Genomic DNA, 17,914 nt, shown 5'->3' with positions numbered 1-17,914 from the left:
GACAGCATTCCTCCTGCAACCACTACCACTCTGCTAGTGCCTTGCTCTTGCCTCTCAGCCAGCCAGCCCAGGCTGATGCCACCTATTGAAAAGTCTTGTGCTGGGCCTTCAAGGCCTACAGCTGCTTGAAGATTTTGTCCTAGACCATCAGCAGACTTTCCCATTCGAAGTCAGCAGCCTTCCACCAGCTATGCTGCAGCCGCTGGGGTAGCACTGCATTGGAGCACTGAGGTAGATAAAGGTCCCAAGAAAGATAGACTCCAAAGGAATGCACAAAGGTGATTAATGTACATTTGTATGCAATATGGCAGGCTTTGATCGATAAACTTGGTTTGGATTGTTTATTTTGTGTTAGTTTTTATTTTTGCCGTGTGCCCTAGCAGATGTTAGGTTAATGGTTAATGATAGAGGGAAGGTAAGGTGTGGGACTATTGATGAATGGGGAATTGGGGCTGCATCACAGTTGGATGAGTTGCTCACAGACAATCCAAACAGAGAGTGGCTGTCTAGGGCACTTCCTCCCTTCCATTTCCATCTCCTACTACTCCTGATCTACTTATCGTGCAGCTGGTCACAAAGGCTGGGCCCTCATGATGGCGAGGTTGTGATGCCAAGGTTTGCAGATGATAGCAAAATTGGTTGTGAGGACAAAAGCTACACACTGCAGGAAAATATCAATGGAATGGTCAAGTGGGCAGAAAAGTGGCAAATGGAGTTCAATTTAGAGAAATGTAAAATAATGCATACGGCGAGGCCAAACAAGGCAAGAGAATGCACAATAAATGGTGGGATTCTGAGAAGTGTGGAAGAAAAGAGGGACCACAGGGTTTGTATCCACAGATCCCTGAAGGTAGCAGGACAGGTAGATAAGATAGTCAAGAAGACATGCAGAATACTTCCATTTTTTGGCCAAGACATAAACATAAGAGCAAAGCGGTTATGGTAGAACAGAATAAGCACTAGTTAGACCACAACTAGAGTACTTCATGCAGTTCTAGTCATCAAATTATAAGAAGAATATGTTCACATTAGAGGGAATAGGGAGGAGATTTACATGGATGTTGCTGGGAATGGAGAATTTTAGTATGAAGGAAGATTGGATAGGCTGGGGTTGTTTTCTTTGGAACAAAGGAGGCTGAGGGGAGATTTAATTGAGGTGTCTAAAATTATGAGGGACCCAGACAGAGTGGATAGGAAGGACTTATTTCCATTAGCAGAGAGGTTAATAACCAGGGGGCATAGATTTAAAGTAATTGGTAGAAGGACTAGAGGAGAATTGAGGAGAGTTTTTTTCACCCAGATTGTGTGTCTGAAGGATGGGGTGGCTCTGGAACTCACACCCTGAAAAGGTGGTAGGTGTGGAACCCTCTTCGCATTTAAAAATACATGGACATGCACTTGAAGTGCCATAACCTACAGGGATACAGGCCAAGAGCCGGAAAGTGGGATTAGACTGGATAGCTCTTTATCAGCCGGCATAGACTCAAAGGGCCAAATTTCCTCTTGCTGTAAATTTTCGATTTTTATGTTTCTAAGCTTTTCTAATGGTCTGCGCTATCACATTTTGTATGGTAGCCTGGATTTCATTTAATGCACACTGCGTACATGTGCGCGTGTTGCACATTGGAGCCATCAGCCATATCATCAGTGGATAGTCTTGTTGTCCTGCAGCTAAAATTTGCTTTGTTGTGGTGGCTCAAATACAGCTGGTACAACAGATTCCCACACAATGAAGATGTCATGACTGCAACCAAGATATTGGGCATTTACTTGCCTAATTCATTGTGTATTACCTCTCAGTTAGAGAGCTCCCATGAACTCCCTTATGCAACAGAGAATGATAAACTGCGTGATATATCTCCAGCTTCAGCCTGAAAGGAGTCTGTTGCATTTAAGTTCATTGCCATAGTCACCTTCACAGCCACTGACAACGTGGCTCATCATCCTGCTCTGAGGTTGCAGTTATGGCTACAGCAAGTGGGAAATTTCAGTGAGGGCATCCTCACTGAAGCACTGGTGTCTCGCACAGTTCCTCACTGTGATTCAGATAGGAAAATTGCCTCCTGAACATCCCACTGAAGGCCCTTCCCCCCCCCTCATCCTCCTCCTTCCAATGTCAGTTTGCCCTGAGGTGTGTGCCTCTGCTCATTCTCACTCATGCTGTATTACAAACAGAAAGCACAACTGCAGTCATATCCAGGAGTAACTCATTTGTGCAGAAGCCTTGAAGTCAGGACCAAATCTTTCAGCACTTGCTCCTTGGGATCATCCTCTTTACAATCACAACCCCTGTCTTCCCAGGATCTACTATTTTTGAGGATGCACCTTCTTCTAAACTGTCTGATATTGTGCAAGGCATCTGAGTGTGACCTTGTAGTATATAAAAATGTAAATAGCATGAAAAAAAATCCAGAAATTAATTTGAGCAAGTAGAAATTTTACAGTTCATTGAACACTTGAAAATTGCAAGCTAAAGTATTTGGTTTCTTTCATTTTCTCTTTCTCTGTTTAAACACTTCTCCACACTGGAAGCTGGCAACCCTGTAATCCACCAGGAGTACTTTGATTATCAAGGGAAAAATTACGGAGGAGTTGTGAAAAAGTAAATAAGAAAAGTTGCTGCTAAATGACTTGCATGATATTAAAAGTCTAAAACTGGAAGTTTTCACAAAATATATTGAACATGGAACTGAGTGATTTGCAACAAGAATTTAAGCTTTGAGCCAAAAGACAAAATGGAGTGAACTTTTTATGATCAGTTTGGGTGATAAATATATAGCTTTAAGCTATTATAAAATGGATTATTTATTTATGTTACAACTAGGTCATGTTGCATAACTAATAGTTTATAGCCCAGAGACAGCGCCAACAATCATTAATTCAACATTCAGCTGTCTGCCATCTTAAGGAAATGTCCTCAGCCAGATTTATTTCTGAGTTTAACTCCCTGCTGTTTCACTGCCACACAATTCTGTATGATTTTCCCAAGAGATGCTTAGTGGCCCCTATCAAATAGAATTTATTCGAAACAGAAAATGTTGTAAATACTCAGCAGATGAGGCAGCGTCCGTGGAGAATTCTGATGAAAGGTCATCGACCTGAAATGTTGAGCTAGATTTTTGCCACCCAAAGAATGGGTGGGTTGGTGTCAGGTCAGAAAACTTTAAGGATCTCAAACCTGACCCCACTTTGGGCTTAGGGGTGGTGAGACAAGGAGCGAGAAGCCAACCACTCCTACAATTTAAATATTTTAATGAGGCTGGCACCCTCTGAGTTAAGCTGCTTTACAGGTTTGAATTATGTCCTTTGGAAATCCAGCAGCTACAGGGAGGCAAAGACAGCTTCAAGGAGAAGGTATCTGCCTTTAAAGCACAGCCTGTGGGCCAGCAGAAGCAGGAGTGCTACTCCTTAGCTCAAACTCCTCCTCGTCAGGCCCCCTATACAAAGGCTCATGGGGTTGGGGATTGCTCCCACCATCCCTTAGGTCAGGGATCAGCCTCCCCTCAGGAATGGACCTCCCATGGAGTCAGGGGTTAGGCCCTGCCTCCCCCACCCCTTATTAGGACCTAGTTGGTCTTGTGGCCTACACCAGAGTTCTCTGCACTCAACTGGAAGCCTCTAGCTGATTTTTAGGTGGGGAACTTATCAAGGATAAAAGAAATATGGGCCAGAATTTTTCAGTTGGCAGGCGGGCTAGGCGGGAGCAGGCAGGGGCAGTCACGGAGCTGATCGCCACCCGCGATCATCTCCATGCTGCCATTTTACATGGGTGGGCCAATTAAGGCCTGCCCAGTGTAAGACATGAGCTGTAGTGCTCAGCGCTACCTGTGCAGGCGGGGGGAGGAGAGAGAGTCAGGGCCAGCTCTCTTTCGCGCATGCGTGTGAAAGAGTGCTTCAATCTCCCTGAGGCAGCTCCGTGCCTCAGGTAGATTGAAGGCCTTTTGAAATTATTAAATAAATGGAGTAAAAATGTAATTAAACATGTCCCTTCATGTGACTGTGTCACATGAGATGGGACATGTTTTGATATTTCAGACAAGTTATTTATTTAATTAATAAAAGCTTTAGGAAACCTCATCCTGCTCATGGATGAGGTTTCCTAAAAACATGAAGGCTGCTTGGCTTTTTCGCCTGCCAGCCAACCTTAAGGTTGGATGGGCAGCGTTAACAATTACATTAATTACTTCCTTAATGGCCTTAATAGGCCGTTTACATATCAGCGGGCGCGCAGCCGACTCTGGTGCATGCCCGCCGAATGAAACATTGCAACACAGTGCGATGATGTCGGGACGCAAGCCCAACGTCATCGTGTATCATTTTACGTGTCGGCATGTCGGGCCTGCCCCCACATGCTGACTGAAAAATCCTGCCCATGCTGTGGAGTTAAAACTGAAACTTGTTCCCTCCTCCACCTATATAACCTGCCTCTGTTAATATCCAGGCATTTCTGTTATTAGTATTACTATTAGGAATATGGGGAGACAATGGTATAGTGGTGATGTTGCTGGACAAGTAACCTGGAAGCTCAGGCTAATGCTCCAAGTACATGGGTTCAAATCTCACCATGGCGGCTGGTGGAATTTAAAATTAAATTAATAAAATAATATGGTTGACTCTTAACTGCCCTCTGAAATGGCCTAATAAGCCACTAGGGCAATAAGGGATGGGCAATAAATACTGGTCTTGCCAGTGGTGCCTACATCCCATAACTAAATAAATTCAAAAATAAAGTTTGCAATCATTTGTCTGATTGTTCAGTGGAAGCATGTCACTTTTACAGGTCCAAAGATTCTTTACAGTATTTTCCACAAACCAATAAATATAAATTTAGTCTAACATGGGTTGAAATCTGAGCACTAACAATCTCCTATTAATGTTTTAATGTATTTTTTTTCATTTCAGAACAGAATTGTGTCCTTGAAATTATTTGGTTAGCTTTATTCCCGACCATCTGTGTAATCTTACTTATCATCATATCTTACCAGTTGTTCAAGGAAGATTCATCCTGTAATGGTTAGTATTGTATAAAGTACAACTGTTTTCTCAGAAGTGACCTATCAGTTTTGTTGTATGCAATTTAATTAAGTATGTTTTATGCTTATCAAAGTAATGCATGCCAGTGTGGGGTCCTTGATCATTTTCTCACCTTGTATTCAATGTCAGCATCAAACACTATAAAGTCAAATACAGCATGGGTTACACTCAGGGTCAGGCACTAACCATAGTGACAAAGAACGTGTTTTAAACCAAAACTCAAATGGACATCCTAACTTTAAATGCACAGAAATTAAATCCACCCACCTACTCTGTCTCTGACATAATCAACAATGGTCTCAGTCTGATCAGGAATCTAGACCAGCTCCCCGCCAATAATAATCCCAAAGTTAAGGGTAGTTTGCTGGAATTGCTCTGGTGAGGTGGGAGAAAGAATTAGTTCTTCACAAAAAATGTCCAGGCTGCACACAACTTGCCTCAGTAAAGTCACTATCATGACAAAGAAATGGCAAAGTGCACACATATCTCAATTTAATATTATGGCCCAGCATTGGTAGATTACATATTCCTTCTGATAGGCTTGGAATCTAATTGTGGATTCACAACCATAAAAAAAGGAAACATTTTGTAATCTCCAACATGATTCTGCAATGAGAAGTTCAATTCTATTGGAGTTGGAGTGGGAGTGGTATATAAATTAACTGTTCAGGCATAAAATCCCATTTTCCCTGATTTCTCATGGTTCCCACTATCTGTGGTTGAGTGACAGGTTCCTGCCACTCCATTAATTTGTTGAGCCAGCAACCAGGAGGCAGATGAAAGTAGAATAGGAACAACTCTGCATCCCCAAGGAGCAAGGTGCAGATTGACAACTGCAATGTGGAAGATTGCACGGGCATTTCCCATTGCCATGAAACCATCTTTTACTGTTCCAATAAGCTACACTACCATATGGTTCTTTTATTGCCAATATATATGTAGTCACACCTGCTAAGCTGTGATATAACTTTCATAATTCAGAATGGATTTGGGAAAAATAAACATTATTTTATTCTAAGGAGTGAAAAGTTATTTAGGTTAGTTAGACCAAGTCCTTTGGCTCATTGTGGTTAATGGTGTGCGAAGACCACTGGGTCAAGGCAGAATTGCATCACCACTAAGGCTTATATAAGGCTCAGTTTAAAAGATTTTGGATAAGGACTACAACAATCACAAAATGCCATGCTGTTTTGATGTCAGAAAACAGTTAAAGGTATCAGAGTGAAGTGCTATATTTTCTCTGCCTTTAACGTGCTTTTGAATTGTCATAAATGCTTTAATCACAGAAAATGGTTCATCTTCAATAACTAAGAACATTCTGGAAGAATGTGTTTTTATTTAAATACACTGTCCCTTAAATGGTTAATGCAAGGATTCTGGTTGCTGCTGTTCCTAGAAAATACAGCATTTTACAAGAAAAGGTAATTAAGCAGTTTCAAAGAAGCTGGAAACCGCTTGACCCTGGTGGGACTGTTAAAATGAGGGTCACATGATCATTTACAGCTTTGAAAAAAAAAATGCTTTGTAAACTGTGTTTAAAAGCTGGTAGGCTGTTTTGCTTTGGAAACAAGAAAGATCGACTGCTTGGGCGAAGAAGACAACAGCACCTGAAGCTCCAGAGAGTGAATGGAAGTTGCTCCAAAGTCATTCTACGTTCTGAAATTGAGTGACTGCAAGTTTTCCTCAAAGCCCGCCTGAAAAGTAGTGCAAGATTCATTGATTGTCTCCCTGACCAGTGCTGGGAAACCAACCATATAGCCCAGACACCATTTCAAGGTCTCTGCCATCTATCCTTTTCCCTTGAACCATTGACTTTTAACCTTTTGGCAGAATTCTGCTATTGAATCTTAGGGGAGAATTTTCTCCCCATCGGGGGCTTGGGCGGGAGCAGTCGCAGATGGGCACTCAGCCAATCGCTGCCCGCGATCGGCTGCGTGCCACCATATTACGTGGGTGGGCCAATTAAGGCTCGCCCAGTGTGACGGGCACCCGGAAGCACTGAGTGCTTCCTGTGTGGCCGGGGGCAGTAGGCTGAGTCAGGGCCTGCGCTCTTTCGTGCATGTGCATGAAAGAGTACAGAAATCTCCCTGAGGCACAGAGCTGCCTCAGGGAGATTAGTGTGATTTTTTTTAAAAGAAAATAAAAAATTTTAAGACCTGTCTCCTCATGTGACAGTGTCACATGAGCTGGGACACGTCTATGGATTTTATTAAAAATTTTTATTAAACTTTAAAAACCTTCATGAAACCTCATCCCGTCCGTGGATGAGGTCTCATGATAAATGCAAAAGCTGCCTGGACTCTTCGTCTGCCCGTCAACCTTAAGGTCGGCCGGGCAGCTCAGTTAATTATTTTAATTAGTTTTTAAATGGCCTTAATAGGCCTTTGACAGTTTGGCAGTTGTGCAGCCGACTCCGCTGTGCACCCGCCGAACTGAAGATCTGACTGATGCGCGGTGACATCGGGATGCATGCCCGACATCACCACGTGTCATTTTACGCGTCGGCCTGAAGATTCTGGCGTGTGTGTGTGTTAGGTGACTTAGAAAGAATAATTATTATACTTTTATATTCCACACTGTACGTTAATAAGCTTTGCCTTTCTCCTTGACAAGTCTGGTTTTATAATAAAGTAATAATTTTGTTGTTTATTGAAGAAACCTGGGCATTGAGTGGTCATCCTGAGACTAATAGGTAAAGCACATAACTGGAAAAATCATTTAAATATATGTTATGACCCTTGGAGCAGCAGAGCTAGAACAGACAGTGCATTCCTCCTATCTCAGTCGCAACAGAATATATTTCTTAGTCAAACCTGAAGTAGATGTTTTCTTAATGAAGATCGATGAGCAGTCTGTACCAGTTCCAATATAATATGGTGGCAAAATAGCAGATTGCTAGCCCTGAGGTATGCTACATCCCATTGCTATTGGCAGTCATGAAGACAGTATGGATTACTGTACTCATATAAATGCAAAAATGCTTGTGACTTGGACTATCAGATTAAATAATGGGACAACAAAAACTAACATTTAGATGTACTGATTGGACTCAAATATTTATATGACTTTCTATCTCTTTACATCATCCAAATTTCATTAATGCTTTTGATCACTGTCATCAGCCTCTAACAATAATTTTTTTAATACTGTTTAGCATGGAAATGTAGATCAAACTCTGACCATCTACAAGAAATCACAGAAGAGTATGCATACAGAAATGTTCCAATGCCAGGTAAATTTAATACAGGAATCTATTTCAAAAATTGATTTTTGAAGGTGGCAGACCGAGATAACAGATGCATTGTAAGTACTCAAATAAATATAAATTGACAGCAGCATTAGAAAAAAAATGTTTACGACAAATTTTACTTTCCAGCTGTCCATCAAAATCCATCAACCTACTTGTGGTATTGAACTCTTGCCAGGAATAAAACTCTAACAGTCATATATATTCTGAATTATAGAACAATTAAGATAGACAAACTAGCCTTAGATTTTTATTGTGTTTGTTATAGATGTTAAATGTTAAATTCATAAAGCTTTGTTTGTACTACCTTATGCAGGGACATTAAACTAAAATGCAAAATCTTTTCTTCTAAGAAATAGTCGTTTGGTAGTAGAGAACCTGAGTATTGTTGAATAAAGAGACTTGCTGTCGAAGCTTTTTGTCTCGCACTCTTCAGGAAGATACACAAGAATACTAATTGTAAAGGGAACAACAATTTATACTGCATCCCTTTTATATTGTCTCCCCATGTTCTTCCTACCAATATAAGGGGACACTATAAAGGGGAAATAGTATTTAACTAACTTGCTGGAGTTTTTTGAAGAGGTAACAAAGAGGGTTGATGAGGGTAATGCTGTTGATGTGGTGTACATGGAGTTTCAAAAGGCATTCAATGCAGTGCCACACAACAGACTTGAGAGAAAAGTTATAGCTCATGGAATAAAAGGGACAGTGGCAACGTGGATACAAAATTGCCTGAGTAATAGGAAACAGAGGGTAAAGGTCAATCGATATTTTTTGAGCTAGAGGAAGGTTTGTAGTGGAGTTCCCCAGAGCTTGGTATTAGGGCCCATGCTTTTCCTGATATATATTAATGATCTTGGCACTTAACTGTTTCCTGATGCATTCTCCATGGAAATGCCTCAACCAATCAGAGTCCACTTGCCAACAAATCAGCACTCTCTTCTCATGCAGTATAAATTCTTGTTCCCTTTACAACTGGTATTCTTATGAATTCTTATGTCCTGATGTGTGCAAGACAAAAAGCTTCCATACCATGGCTGAACTTTGCCATCGGTGAGCAGGGGGCGGGGCCCGCTCGCCGACACGTAAAATAACGTGGGATGATATCGGGGGGAACCTCCGACGTCATCCCGCCCCATTTAAATTTTCAGGAAGGCGGGCCCGCAGCAAAATCAGCTGCGGGCCCCCCAACTTGTCAATGGCCAATTGAGGCCATTGACAGGATCATTGAAACAATTAAAGGACCTGCCCGTCCAACCTCAAGGTTGGTGGGCAGGCCAGGAGCCCTGGTGGGCAATACAAAAAACATGAAACCTCATCCACCTGCGGGATGAGGTTTCATGTCGGGATTTAAAAAGTTTAATAAAGTTTTAGTGTAATTTATGAACATGTCCCATCTCATGTGACATTGTCACATGAGGGGGACATGTTAAGGGTTTTTTTTCCTATTTTTAACGTTTTTAAAACTGTCAGCGATCCCCCTGAGGCAGCACTTAGCCTCAGGGAAATGTGCGCTCTTTCGTGCGCATGCGCGAAAGAGCACACTCTCGCTTTTGGGGAATCCACCCCACCCGCACAGGGAGCGCATAGCGCTTCCCAATGGACGTCACACTGGGCGGGCCTTAATTGGCCCGCCCATGTAAAATGGCGGCGGGGGCCACTTCTCCGGCGGGGATCGGCTCCCCACCCGCCGGAGATTGGGTCAGGCCCGCCCACCCGGCAGGCAGAAAATTCTGCCCCATGTCTCTTTTTTCAACAATCTTCTAAGAAAATGCATTTCAGTATTAGCTTCAGTGCTATTGATTTATTTTCCAGATCATATGCTATATTAATGTTCATTGATCCTTTGAGATTGTCATATTCTGTAATGTGGATCAAAAATTATAGTTAGTCATAAGAGCTGCATTATTAAAGAACAGGCCATTTAACTTTTTGAGCGTTCCCCCCTGCTTAATGCTGCTAAGTATTATTAAAATGAGTTGTTGTTTCCTTTTGGGACTGTGAGGAAACTTGCAAAACCTGGTTACATCCAAATAAATTAAGATAGGCTATAGAAAAAGGAATGACTCCCTTCAGAAAACAATACTAGGGTCAAATGTTCCCAAATTATTTTGTTTTGTTTTCTAATTAATTTCCCCAGTGGATTCAATGTTTTCTTGGGTACTGTTTCACCTTGGGTCTAGATGAGGTTTCTCTAGGGTTTGCCTGTTACCCTAAGAATGCTACCATAGATTGCTGTTTGTAAAAAACATTCTTGTTTATTTACAGATCCACGTACATCTCAGTACTCTACACAAGCTTGTACTTCTGCTTCCCCCAGAGCACAGTCTTTTAATCATGTCACATTGCATCATAGTAACATCAATAGTTTCATCGGTGCCAGGTGTTCCTGATGTTAACCCATTACTCTACAGATACCTCTCAGAAATGTGCCAGAATTAACTCAAGTTTTCCGGCAAATTCTTGACTCAGAGTTCCATATTAAATTTGTGGTGATGCAAACTCAGTTTTGAAATACGAACCTGCAAGTTGTTAACACATTACTATCAAATTCTCTAGTCCACTATTTTAATAAGGCTTTAATCCATTTCAACTAACCAGATTAATGTTTCTATGAAAATAGTGAAGTAAGAAATTAATCTGGTTGTGTTTGTATGCAAATATTTACAATGTGTAACTTCAAAGCCATGACACTTTGTGTTTTTGACACAAATGTCACTAGCACAAACTCAAGCTAACTTCAGGACATTATTTTGTGGCTGTACAAATAACATCTGAAAATTGGTACTAGTTTTGTAAGTAAGATCCAGGAGAAATGAATAAATGCTGTTAGAAATAATAATTTGCTCTGTTGTGTTTCTGCCATGAGGAACTACATAAACTATATCCCACTAAGGGGTATATATGACCAGGGAATTACTTTTCCCCAACTATATCCATAATATATTAAGGGGAGAATTTTCTCCCGGGGGGGGTGGGGGGGTTTGTGCGGGGGTGAGCGCGCAGCTGATTGGCAGCCCCGATCGGCTGGGCACTGCCGTTTTACGTGGGCGGGCCAATTAAGGCCCGCCCAGTGTGACACGCACCCAGAAGCGCTGTGTGCTCCCTGTGCGGGCGGGGGGTGGGGTTGGTTAACTAGGTCGGGAGTGTGCTCTTTCGCGCATGAGGTGGCTCAGGGAGATTAGTTGTATGTTTAAACAGTTTAATTAAGTGTTGGAAATTTTTTTATGATATGTCCCCTCATGTGAAACTGTCACATGAGCTGGGACATGTGCATTAATTTTAATAAAAACTTTTCTGAAAATTTTAAATCATTCATGAAACCTCATCCCGCCCGTGGATGAGGTTCCATGAAAAATGCAAAGGCCGCCTGGGCTCTTCGCCTGCCCATCAACCTTAAGATTGGACGGGCAGCTCAGCTGATTACCTTAATTGCTTTTTAACGGGCCTTAATAGGCCTTTGATAGTTCGGCAGGCGAGCAGCCAGCTTGGCTGCGCGCCTGCCAAACTGAAAATCTAAATGATGTGCGGTGACGTCGGGATGCACGCCTGACGTCACCCTGCGTCATTTTATGCCTTGGCGAGCGGGCCCCACCCCTGCTTGCTGAGCTGAAGATTCTGCCCTAAAGCTCAGTAGTCAGGTCTGAGATAATGGAGCAAAAATGAAATAATCATTCTTTAATACTCAGCAACTTGTATTTTATTATTATTTCCCTTGAGCCATGAGTAATATCAACCGAAACTGAAAAATTGACCTGTGATGGCTGGAAGAATAACTTGACCATTTTGCCTAAGGAAATTATTCTGAGTTTCAACCAAAAGCTTACGGCTTTACTTCTAACTAAATTGATTGGCTAGAATAAAAAAGAGATCTTCATGCTGATGTACCATTTTAAAGTAAACCAGAACTTGTTAACTCATCAGGGACACCAAAGTCCCAATTTATAATAATTTTTATATGCTGTTATATTAAAAATCACTGCACCAACTAAATGATTTGTAAGGAAGCCAAAGTTTGGATGTGCCATAAATTGCTTATGATTAGTTATCTATTGACTGAAGAAAACTGCCAGTGGAAATTTGAACTTCTCCATGAAGCTCATGATAGCTTCTTTAAATCATCAGAACTAATTTTAATGTTAAGGGTAAAATTTCCTCAGTTTTCTATCTTTAATTTGAACAAGCATACTACTGCAAAAAGGCCCAGTATCAGAAACCAACCTGATTTTTAGGTCTGTAATTCATACTGCTGACTAAAGGCAACACAGAGAAAGACTCTGGTACTGTGCCAGTGCTTTACCCAAGTGACATTCTGTACGTGTGAGCTTGATAGTGCTATTGTTCGGATATTTGAAACCATTACAGTGAAGCTCACTCTTCTCCTAATATAGCATCCACACTCTTGCAATTTCCTACAATGATATTTAGTTAGCAAACGAGCAGGAACTCTGATTGATTTTTCCGCCTTAGCCAGGAGACCTTGAGACTAATTATAACACCATGTTGCTAACTCGACTGAGAATGACCAATTCAGCACAGAGCAAGTCTCAAAATTGGGACCTTTGTGTGATTTATAGTGCCACCTCACATGTTTGATTGTATCCTGAGCTATTGGGAGAACATTTGCAACTCTTTCCCCAATGCCATGGTGAGGCTATGTAGATCGATTTTAAAAAAACCTCAAAATGATTATGAACTTCTGTTAGGATTGTTTCCAGACCTCCTCCTAGACTAAAACTAGATATTGGGTGGACTTTGCTGTGTAAAATTTGATCCCCTAATCAAATTGCTAAGGAGATGCCCAGTTGTTTTTTCTGTTCACGCGGGTCTCAGATGCTTATAGAGGGCGCTGCAATGCTTGAATATTTCTGTTGGGGTTAGAACAGCCAAATGAGACTGAATGGATTCCTCTACAGGACCCACATGGACTCGGTGGATGAAATGGCCTCCTTCTGTGCCATAATGATGCTATGACACTATGAATGTTTGACTATCATAAGTTGCTGTGAAAAATTTCATAGAGAGTCTATGGGCAAGTCTAACAACTGCCCCCACTTAGAACAAAATCCAGCCCATTGAAATCTGCACCAGAAAACTGACTGAAGCTCAAGCCAGCGGAATGAAGCACATTTGACATTGATCTCCACAATCAGTAATGAAATTGGCCTTTTCTTTAGAATTTCTTGCAAAATAACCTGAAAATATTTACAATTTATGCTGTATTTAAAGCAAATGCAAGGCTGGGAATGTTCTAGAGAAGCAACAATATTGCTAAATATCTGTAACCCAAAAGAAACTCTACCTTACCTTTTTAACAAGGTCTGGGCAAAAATTGGATTCCTGTCATTTTCAGGCATGGGAGTTGCGTTTTCTGATCTGCTGTTGCTCAGTCTCCTTGAGACAGGCAGCAAGCAAATTTCGCACTGCTGCCTCTTTACAGTGATCATAGTATTTAACTGATTGCGACATACACTACTGGCTGGCTGAATGCTCAACAGGGGGCCTAGCACAGTGCCTGGCCAGCACATGTTTCAGCCTGCATCTTATAGAGGCAGCTGCCCATCTTAAAGGGAAGCTGCACTTAGCAGAAGGAAGCTGTTGCCAACTGGTTGTACTGAAATTGGCTTCAAGTAGAAGCTAAACAAATGGAGTGCCAAGGAAGAGAGAGGGTCTCATGTTCACGGATGCAGTGCTGGAGGCCTTAGTGATGGAGAGCGACATTAGGAAAGAGGCCAACTTTCTGGAGGCAACCAGGAGGCCTCAAGGAACACCATCCAAAGGGAAAGGGAGCAGGTGGCCAGGGAAGTCAACTCCTGGAGTCAAGCTCCAACAACCTGGCATCAATACCGCAGGAAGTTCAATGACATCACATGGGTGGTCAAAGTCTATGAATGCATCTTCAAAGGACATCTCATATCCACCACACCACTAACCTCTCATGCTGCTCAATGCACTACAGCCCCATCATTCACCCATCAGCCCTCCCGTGCACTCAGGACTCAGGCCTGACGTTCAGATGCTCCATCTCATCCTCACACACCTTTCAATGGTGCCAGCCTCACACCCACCTCTCAATGCCTTCACAGATCTCTAGCTATTGAGCTATGGTAGGCACATCACCCAAACTCAGTGTAATATAATCTGTCATTTTGTCCTCTCTCCTGCAGGACCGGGTTGCACACAATCTCATGGGGTAACATGGGTGACGGACAGACTGGCTTCCATATCCCGAATCCTATAGAGGTGATGGTTCTCTGCATCATGGGTTGAGCTGTAACAGAACCTGTGTCAGTGTCACTGAGAACATTGATGATGACGGTATGTTCCTGCCTTATGCCCCTTCTCAAATCCCCCCTCACCCTTATCCTGCTATTTGACTTGAAGTGTAAGCTGTAGATGGCATAACCACGAATCTCTTGCTTTCCGCATCCACTTCCCTGTTCATTACAACCCTGCCTAATCGATTTTACGCTTTCAGACACCCAAGAATTGCCACCTACCCAGTCACAGCAGCCTAAGGAGGAAGGGGCAAGAGCAGCACTATGCCAGAGCAGCAGCAGAGCACTAATGGAGCATTCTCACTTGATATGACACTCACAGTCACCAGCTCAGATACTGGCACTATGCAAACTTTAGAAGGTATTATACAGTCAGAATCTGCATGTGGTGAGTCATTAGGCACAAGCGGGTTTCAGTCAGGCAGGAAGAAAGGATAACTTAGGTGCCAGATCACTAGGGGATGAGGTCACAAACCAGTTCTGCTACAGGGGACTCAGGTGAGAACTTCAATGGGGTGGCATACAGGAGAACACTGTTGAACCTGCCACAGAGCCTCCTGTCACTGTCATGGAGCACAGTCTCGCTCCAAAGTGGCATAGGGCACTGCACAGAGTTTGGAGCCCATCTTTTCCACTATGGTTGTGGTGGCTAGGTCCACGGCAGCAGTTGTGGACCCAACTGTGAAGCAGTGCCTGATGGCTGCTGTCTCAGTTTCCACTGAAGCACAGGTGGAAACCACCCAACATCTCAGTGCTGCAGTGTGAACTCAGACTGATGTCATGAGGTGCAGGCTTGTTACTATGCAGGCTCAGACTTTTGCATCATGGCTGTGGATCTCAGTACTCTCAGGCTTGCAGCAATCTATCCTTCAACAGGTTATTAGGATTGCTGAAGTGCCATGACCGTAACTCTGCGGAGCACAAACCTGCTGTCCTCTCTCAGGGTGACAGCATTCATTCTCCCACCACTGACAACACACCAGTGCCCCGGCTGCTGCCTGTCAGCCAGTCATCTGAGACTGCTGCTGCCTAGGCCGAGGTGGTGTAGTCAGAAACTGGACCTTCAAGATGCAGAACTAACCAAGAGCGTCATGCAACGCCATCTGCAGTCTCCTTCCATCAGCCATACTGCAGTCAGGAGTAGCAATGTGTCAAAGCACTAGGACAGGCAAAGGCAGCAGCACGACAAGCACTAAGGAAATGCCCGAGTTGAATAGTTCATTCTTGGTTGTATAATTGGATGGGTGGTTTGATAAAGATGCTATGGAAATTATTTTGGTGTCTTTTGTCACAGGATCTTGGCCAAGAGGATGCTGTGATGGGGCATCACATAGAGGAATGGAAAGGTGGGAATAATAGAGCAATAATGGTGAAGTGAAGCAAAGTCCCTTCACTCTACCCTTTGAGCATAATCGAATGGACTTTCTGTAGCAAGGTCCCCTTTGGTGATTCCATGGTCTTTCATGGACTTTCATTCTTCACAATCCTTGTTTCCTCGAACAAAGGTTCTGCCCTCACCAGCCCTCCACTTGGTAGTTAACCCAAAAGTAGTTATTTTCTTTTGTCTGGCAGAGCAGCACCTTTTGTGGTACTTCTTCCCCAACTCTTGATTTGGCTGTCTCTGAGAATCTGAGTCTGCAATCAGCAAGAACATTTTATTTCAGATTTCCAGCATCCACAGTATTTTGCTTTTATTTTTGCTTACATCTCATTTGTATCTAGGTGTTAAAGCTCGCACCTGACTTTCAATAGGGATGACCTGTCTCCCATCCTTCCTGGCAACCAAAACACATAGGGCTGTCGCCCAGCAGAGTTCAGTACAACTTCACACCATTCCTCATTCCAGTGTATTCTGTCTTATCTTAAATTCAAAGAGACAGGGCGGAATCATCCCAGATTTGCGCTAAGTGCGGTAGCAGGCGGGTAAAACAATGTTTTACACGCCGGCCACAATGTTTTCACGCCGTATCATCCCAGACCCGCCACATTACTTATGCACTCTAGGAAGCACACCGTTTCCATGGCAGGTGGGCTCCAATTCGCCTGCCACGCCATCACCTCGCCACTTCATCGTACCAGGCACCACGTTTAAAGTACAGCTGCGCTCAGTGCTTCCAGCCTAGGACTGCAGCAAAGAAGCCACCAAACACGCCCGGCACTGATGGGCACGGAAAATCTTGGCCACGGTCTAATAAAGTTAGCAGTCATAACACTATATTTAATTTTACATATGCAATGAGCCCAATAATAAGCTCTTACTGATGGCACAATGTTGTCAATAATAATATCACTGAAGATAATAACCATCTCAAACCCATGGGACATATGGAATGACAATTTGTGTGCATGAATGAATGCTTTCTGTTTGGAATGCGGCATTGATTCCAGTTGTTACAATGAACATGTGAGAAAACACAATCTTCAAGTTACACTAACTTTTATTATGTAGGTGAACACTCAAACCAACAGGAAGCCCCTGTGTATCTCAATAAAATTCAGCATGAAGGAAGCAGAAGGCAGCCATCAGGTTGTGTGGCCTGTGCCAGAGAAAGTCAGCTTACAGTGCCAATCATCACGTATCAAGGTAACCCAGTACTAAAGCTGTAGGACTGACCAGAGTCTTCAAGTAAAATCAATTATTTATAACTATATATATTTTTCAAAAGGTAAAATAATCTACAACTGGTTCATGATAATTCATTCATTGCACCATCCTGTGCAAAGAATGTTTTCAAGTTTCTACAGTTAGGTACTGAGCTGAGTTATTTGGCGGAAGCTTGTTGATGTGTCAAGAGTCTCACCTGCCAGTTGGAGAGCTGCCTCTTTTTGGGAAGGCCCACCGAATTGCGTGCCAATCAGGCAGTGGTGAGGTTAGCTTAGGGTCCTCCCCTGGAATCAAGGCCCCAGGGACAGGTGCTTTGCCTACCGAGAGCTTTTGGCCAATCAGAGGCCAGCAGCTCATGTGCTCAGCAGCGCCACTGGGGATGCCATAGCTGCTGTTGGTGGGCACTGGAGTCCCAGGATCGCAGAGCCACACAGGCCACAAGTAAGTAATATTTGGGGGGAGGGGGTATTCACGGGGCAGGGCTCACAGGGAGAAGGGTGCAGTGGGGTCAGCAGCAAGGGCAGGGGAGTGGCTCTCACGGGGCATCCCCCTTCTCATGTCCAGTCCCTCGATCAGGCACTGAGTGCCTATGATTGAGGGATGCCCCACACCCACCACCCATGGAAGTGAGAAGCTGGCTGCATAGTTTTACCTGTAGTTCATGCCGCATGGGACAGGCCCATCTGCAGCTGGGTTAATAACAGTGGCAGCAGGATGAGGCCCTTAAGTGGTCATCAGTTGTCCACT

General features: G+C 43.2%; 1 protein-coding gene across 8 annotated transcripts in view; it reads left to right on the top strand.

Moving 5' to 3' along the window:
• LOC144683384 (uncharacterized) overlaps positions 1–17,914 on the top strand; it is a 110,981-nt gene that overhangs the window by 69,134 nt on the left and 23,933 nt on the right. For 7 of the 8 annotated variants that reach the window (XM_078546387.1, XM_078546377.1, XM_078546360.1 and 4 more), the window contains exons 5-7: positions 4,903–5,013; positions 8,189–8,266; positions 17,012–17,146. In XM_078546387.1, the coding sequence (XP_078402513.1) occupies positions 4,903–5,013; positions 8,189–8,266; positions 17,012–17,146 (324 nt within the window). The remainder of the gene's footprint in view (positions 1–4,902; positions 5,014–8,188; positions 8,267–17,011; positions 17,147–17,914) is intronic. The other variant, XM_078546394.1, reaches the window with a different exon arrangement.

This window comes from Cetorhinus maximus, chromosome 1 (genome assembly GCF_964194155.1).
Source record: "Cetorhinus maximus chromosome 1, sCetMax3.hap1.1, whole genome shotgun sequence".
In the NCBI taxonomy this organism is placed as follows: Eukaryota; Metazoa; Chordata; class Chondrichthyes; order Lamniformes; family Cetorhinidae; genus Cetorhinus; species Cetorhinus maximus.
Note: the sequence above shows the minus strand (reverse complement) of the source record. Positions and strands in the feature narration are given on the sequence as shown.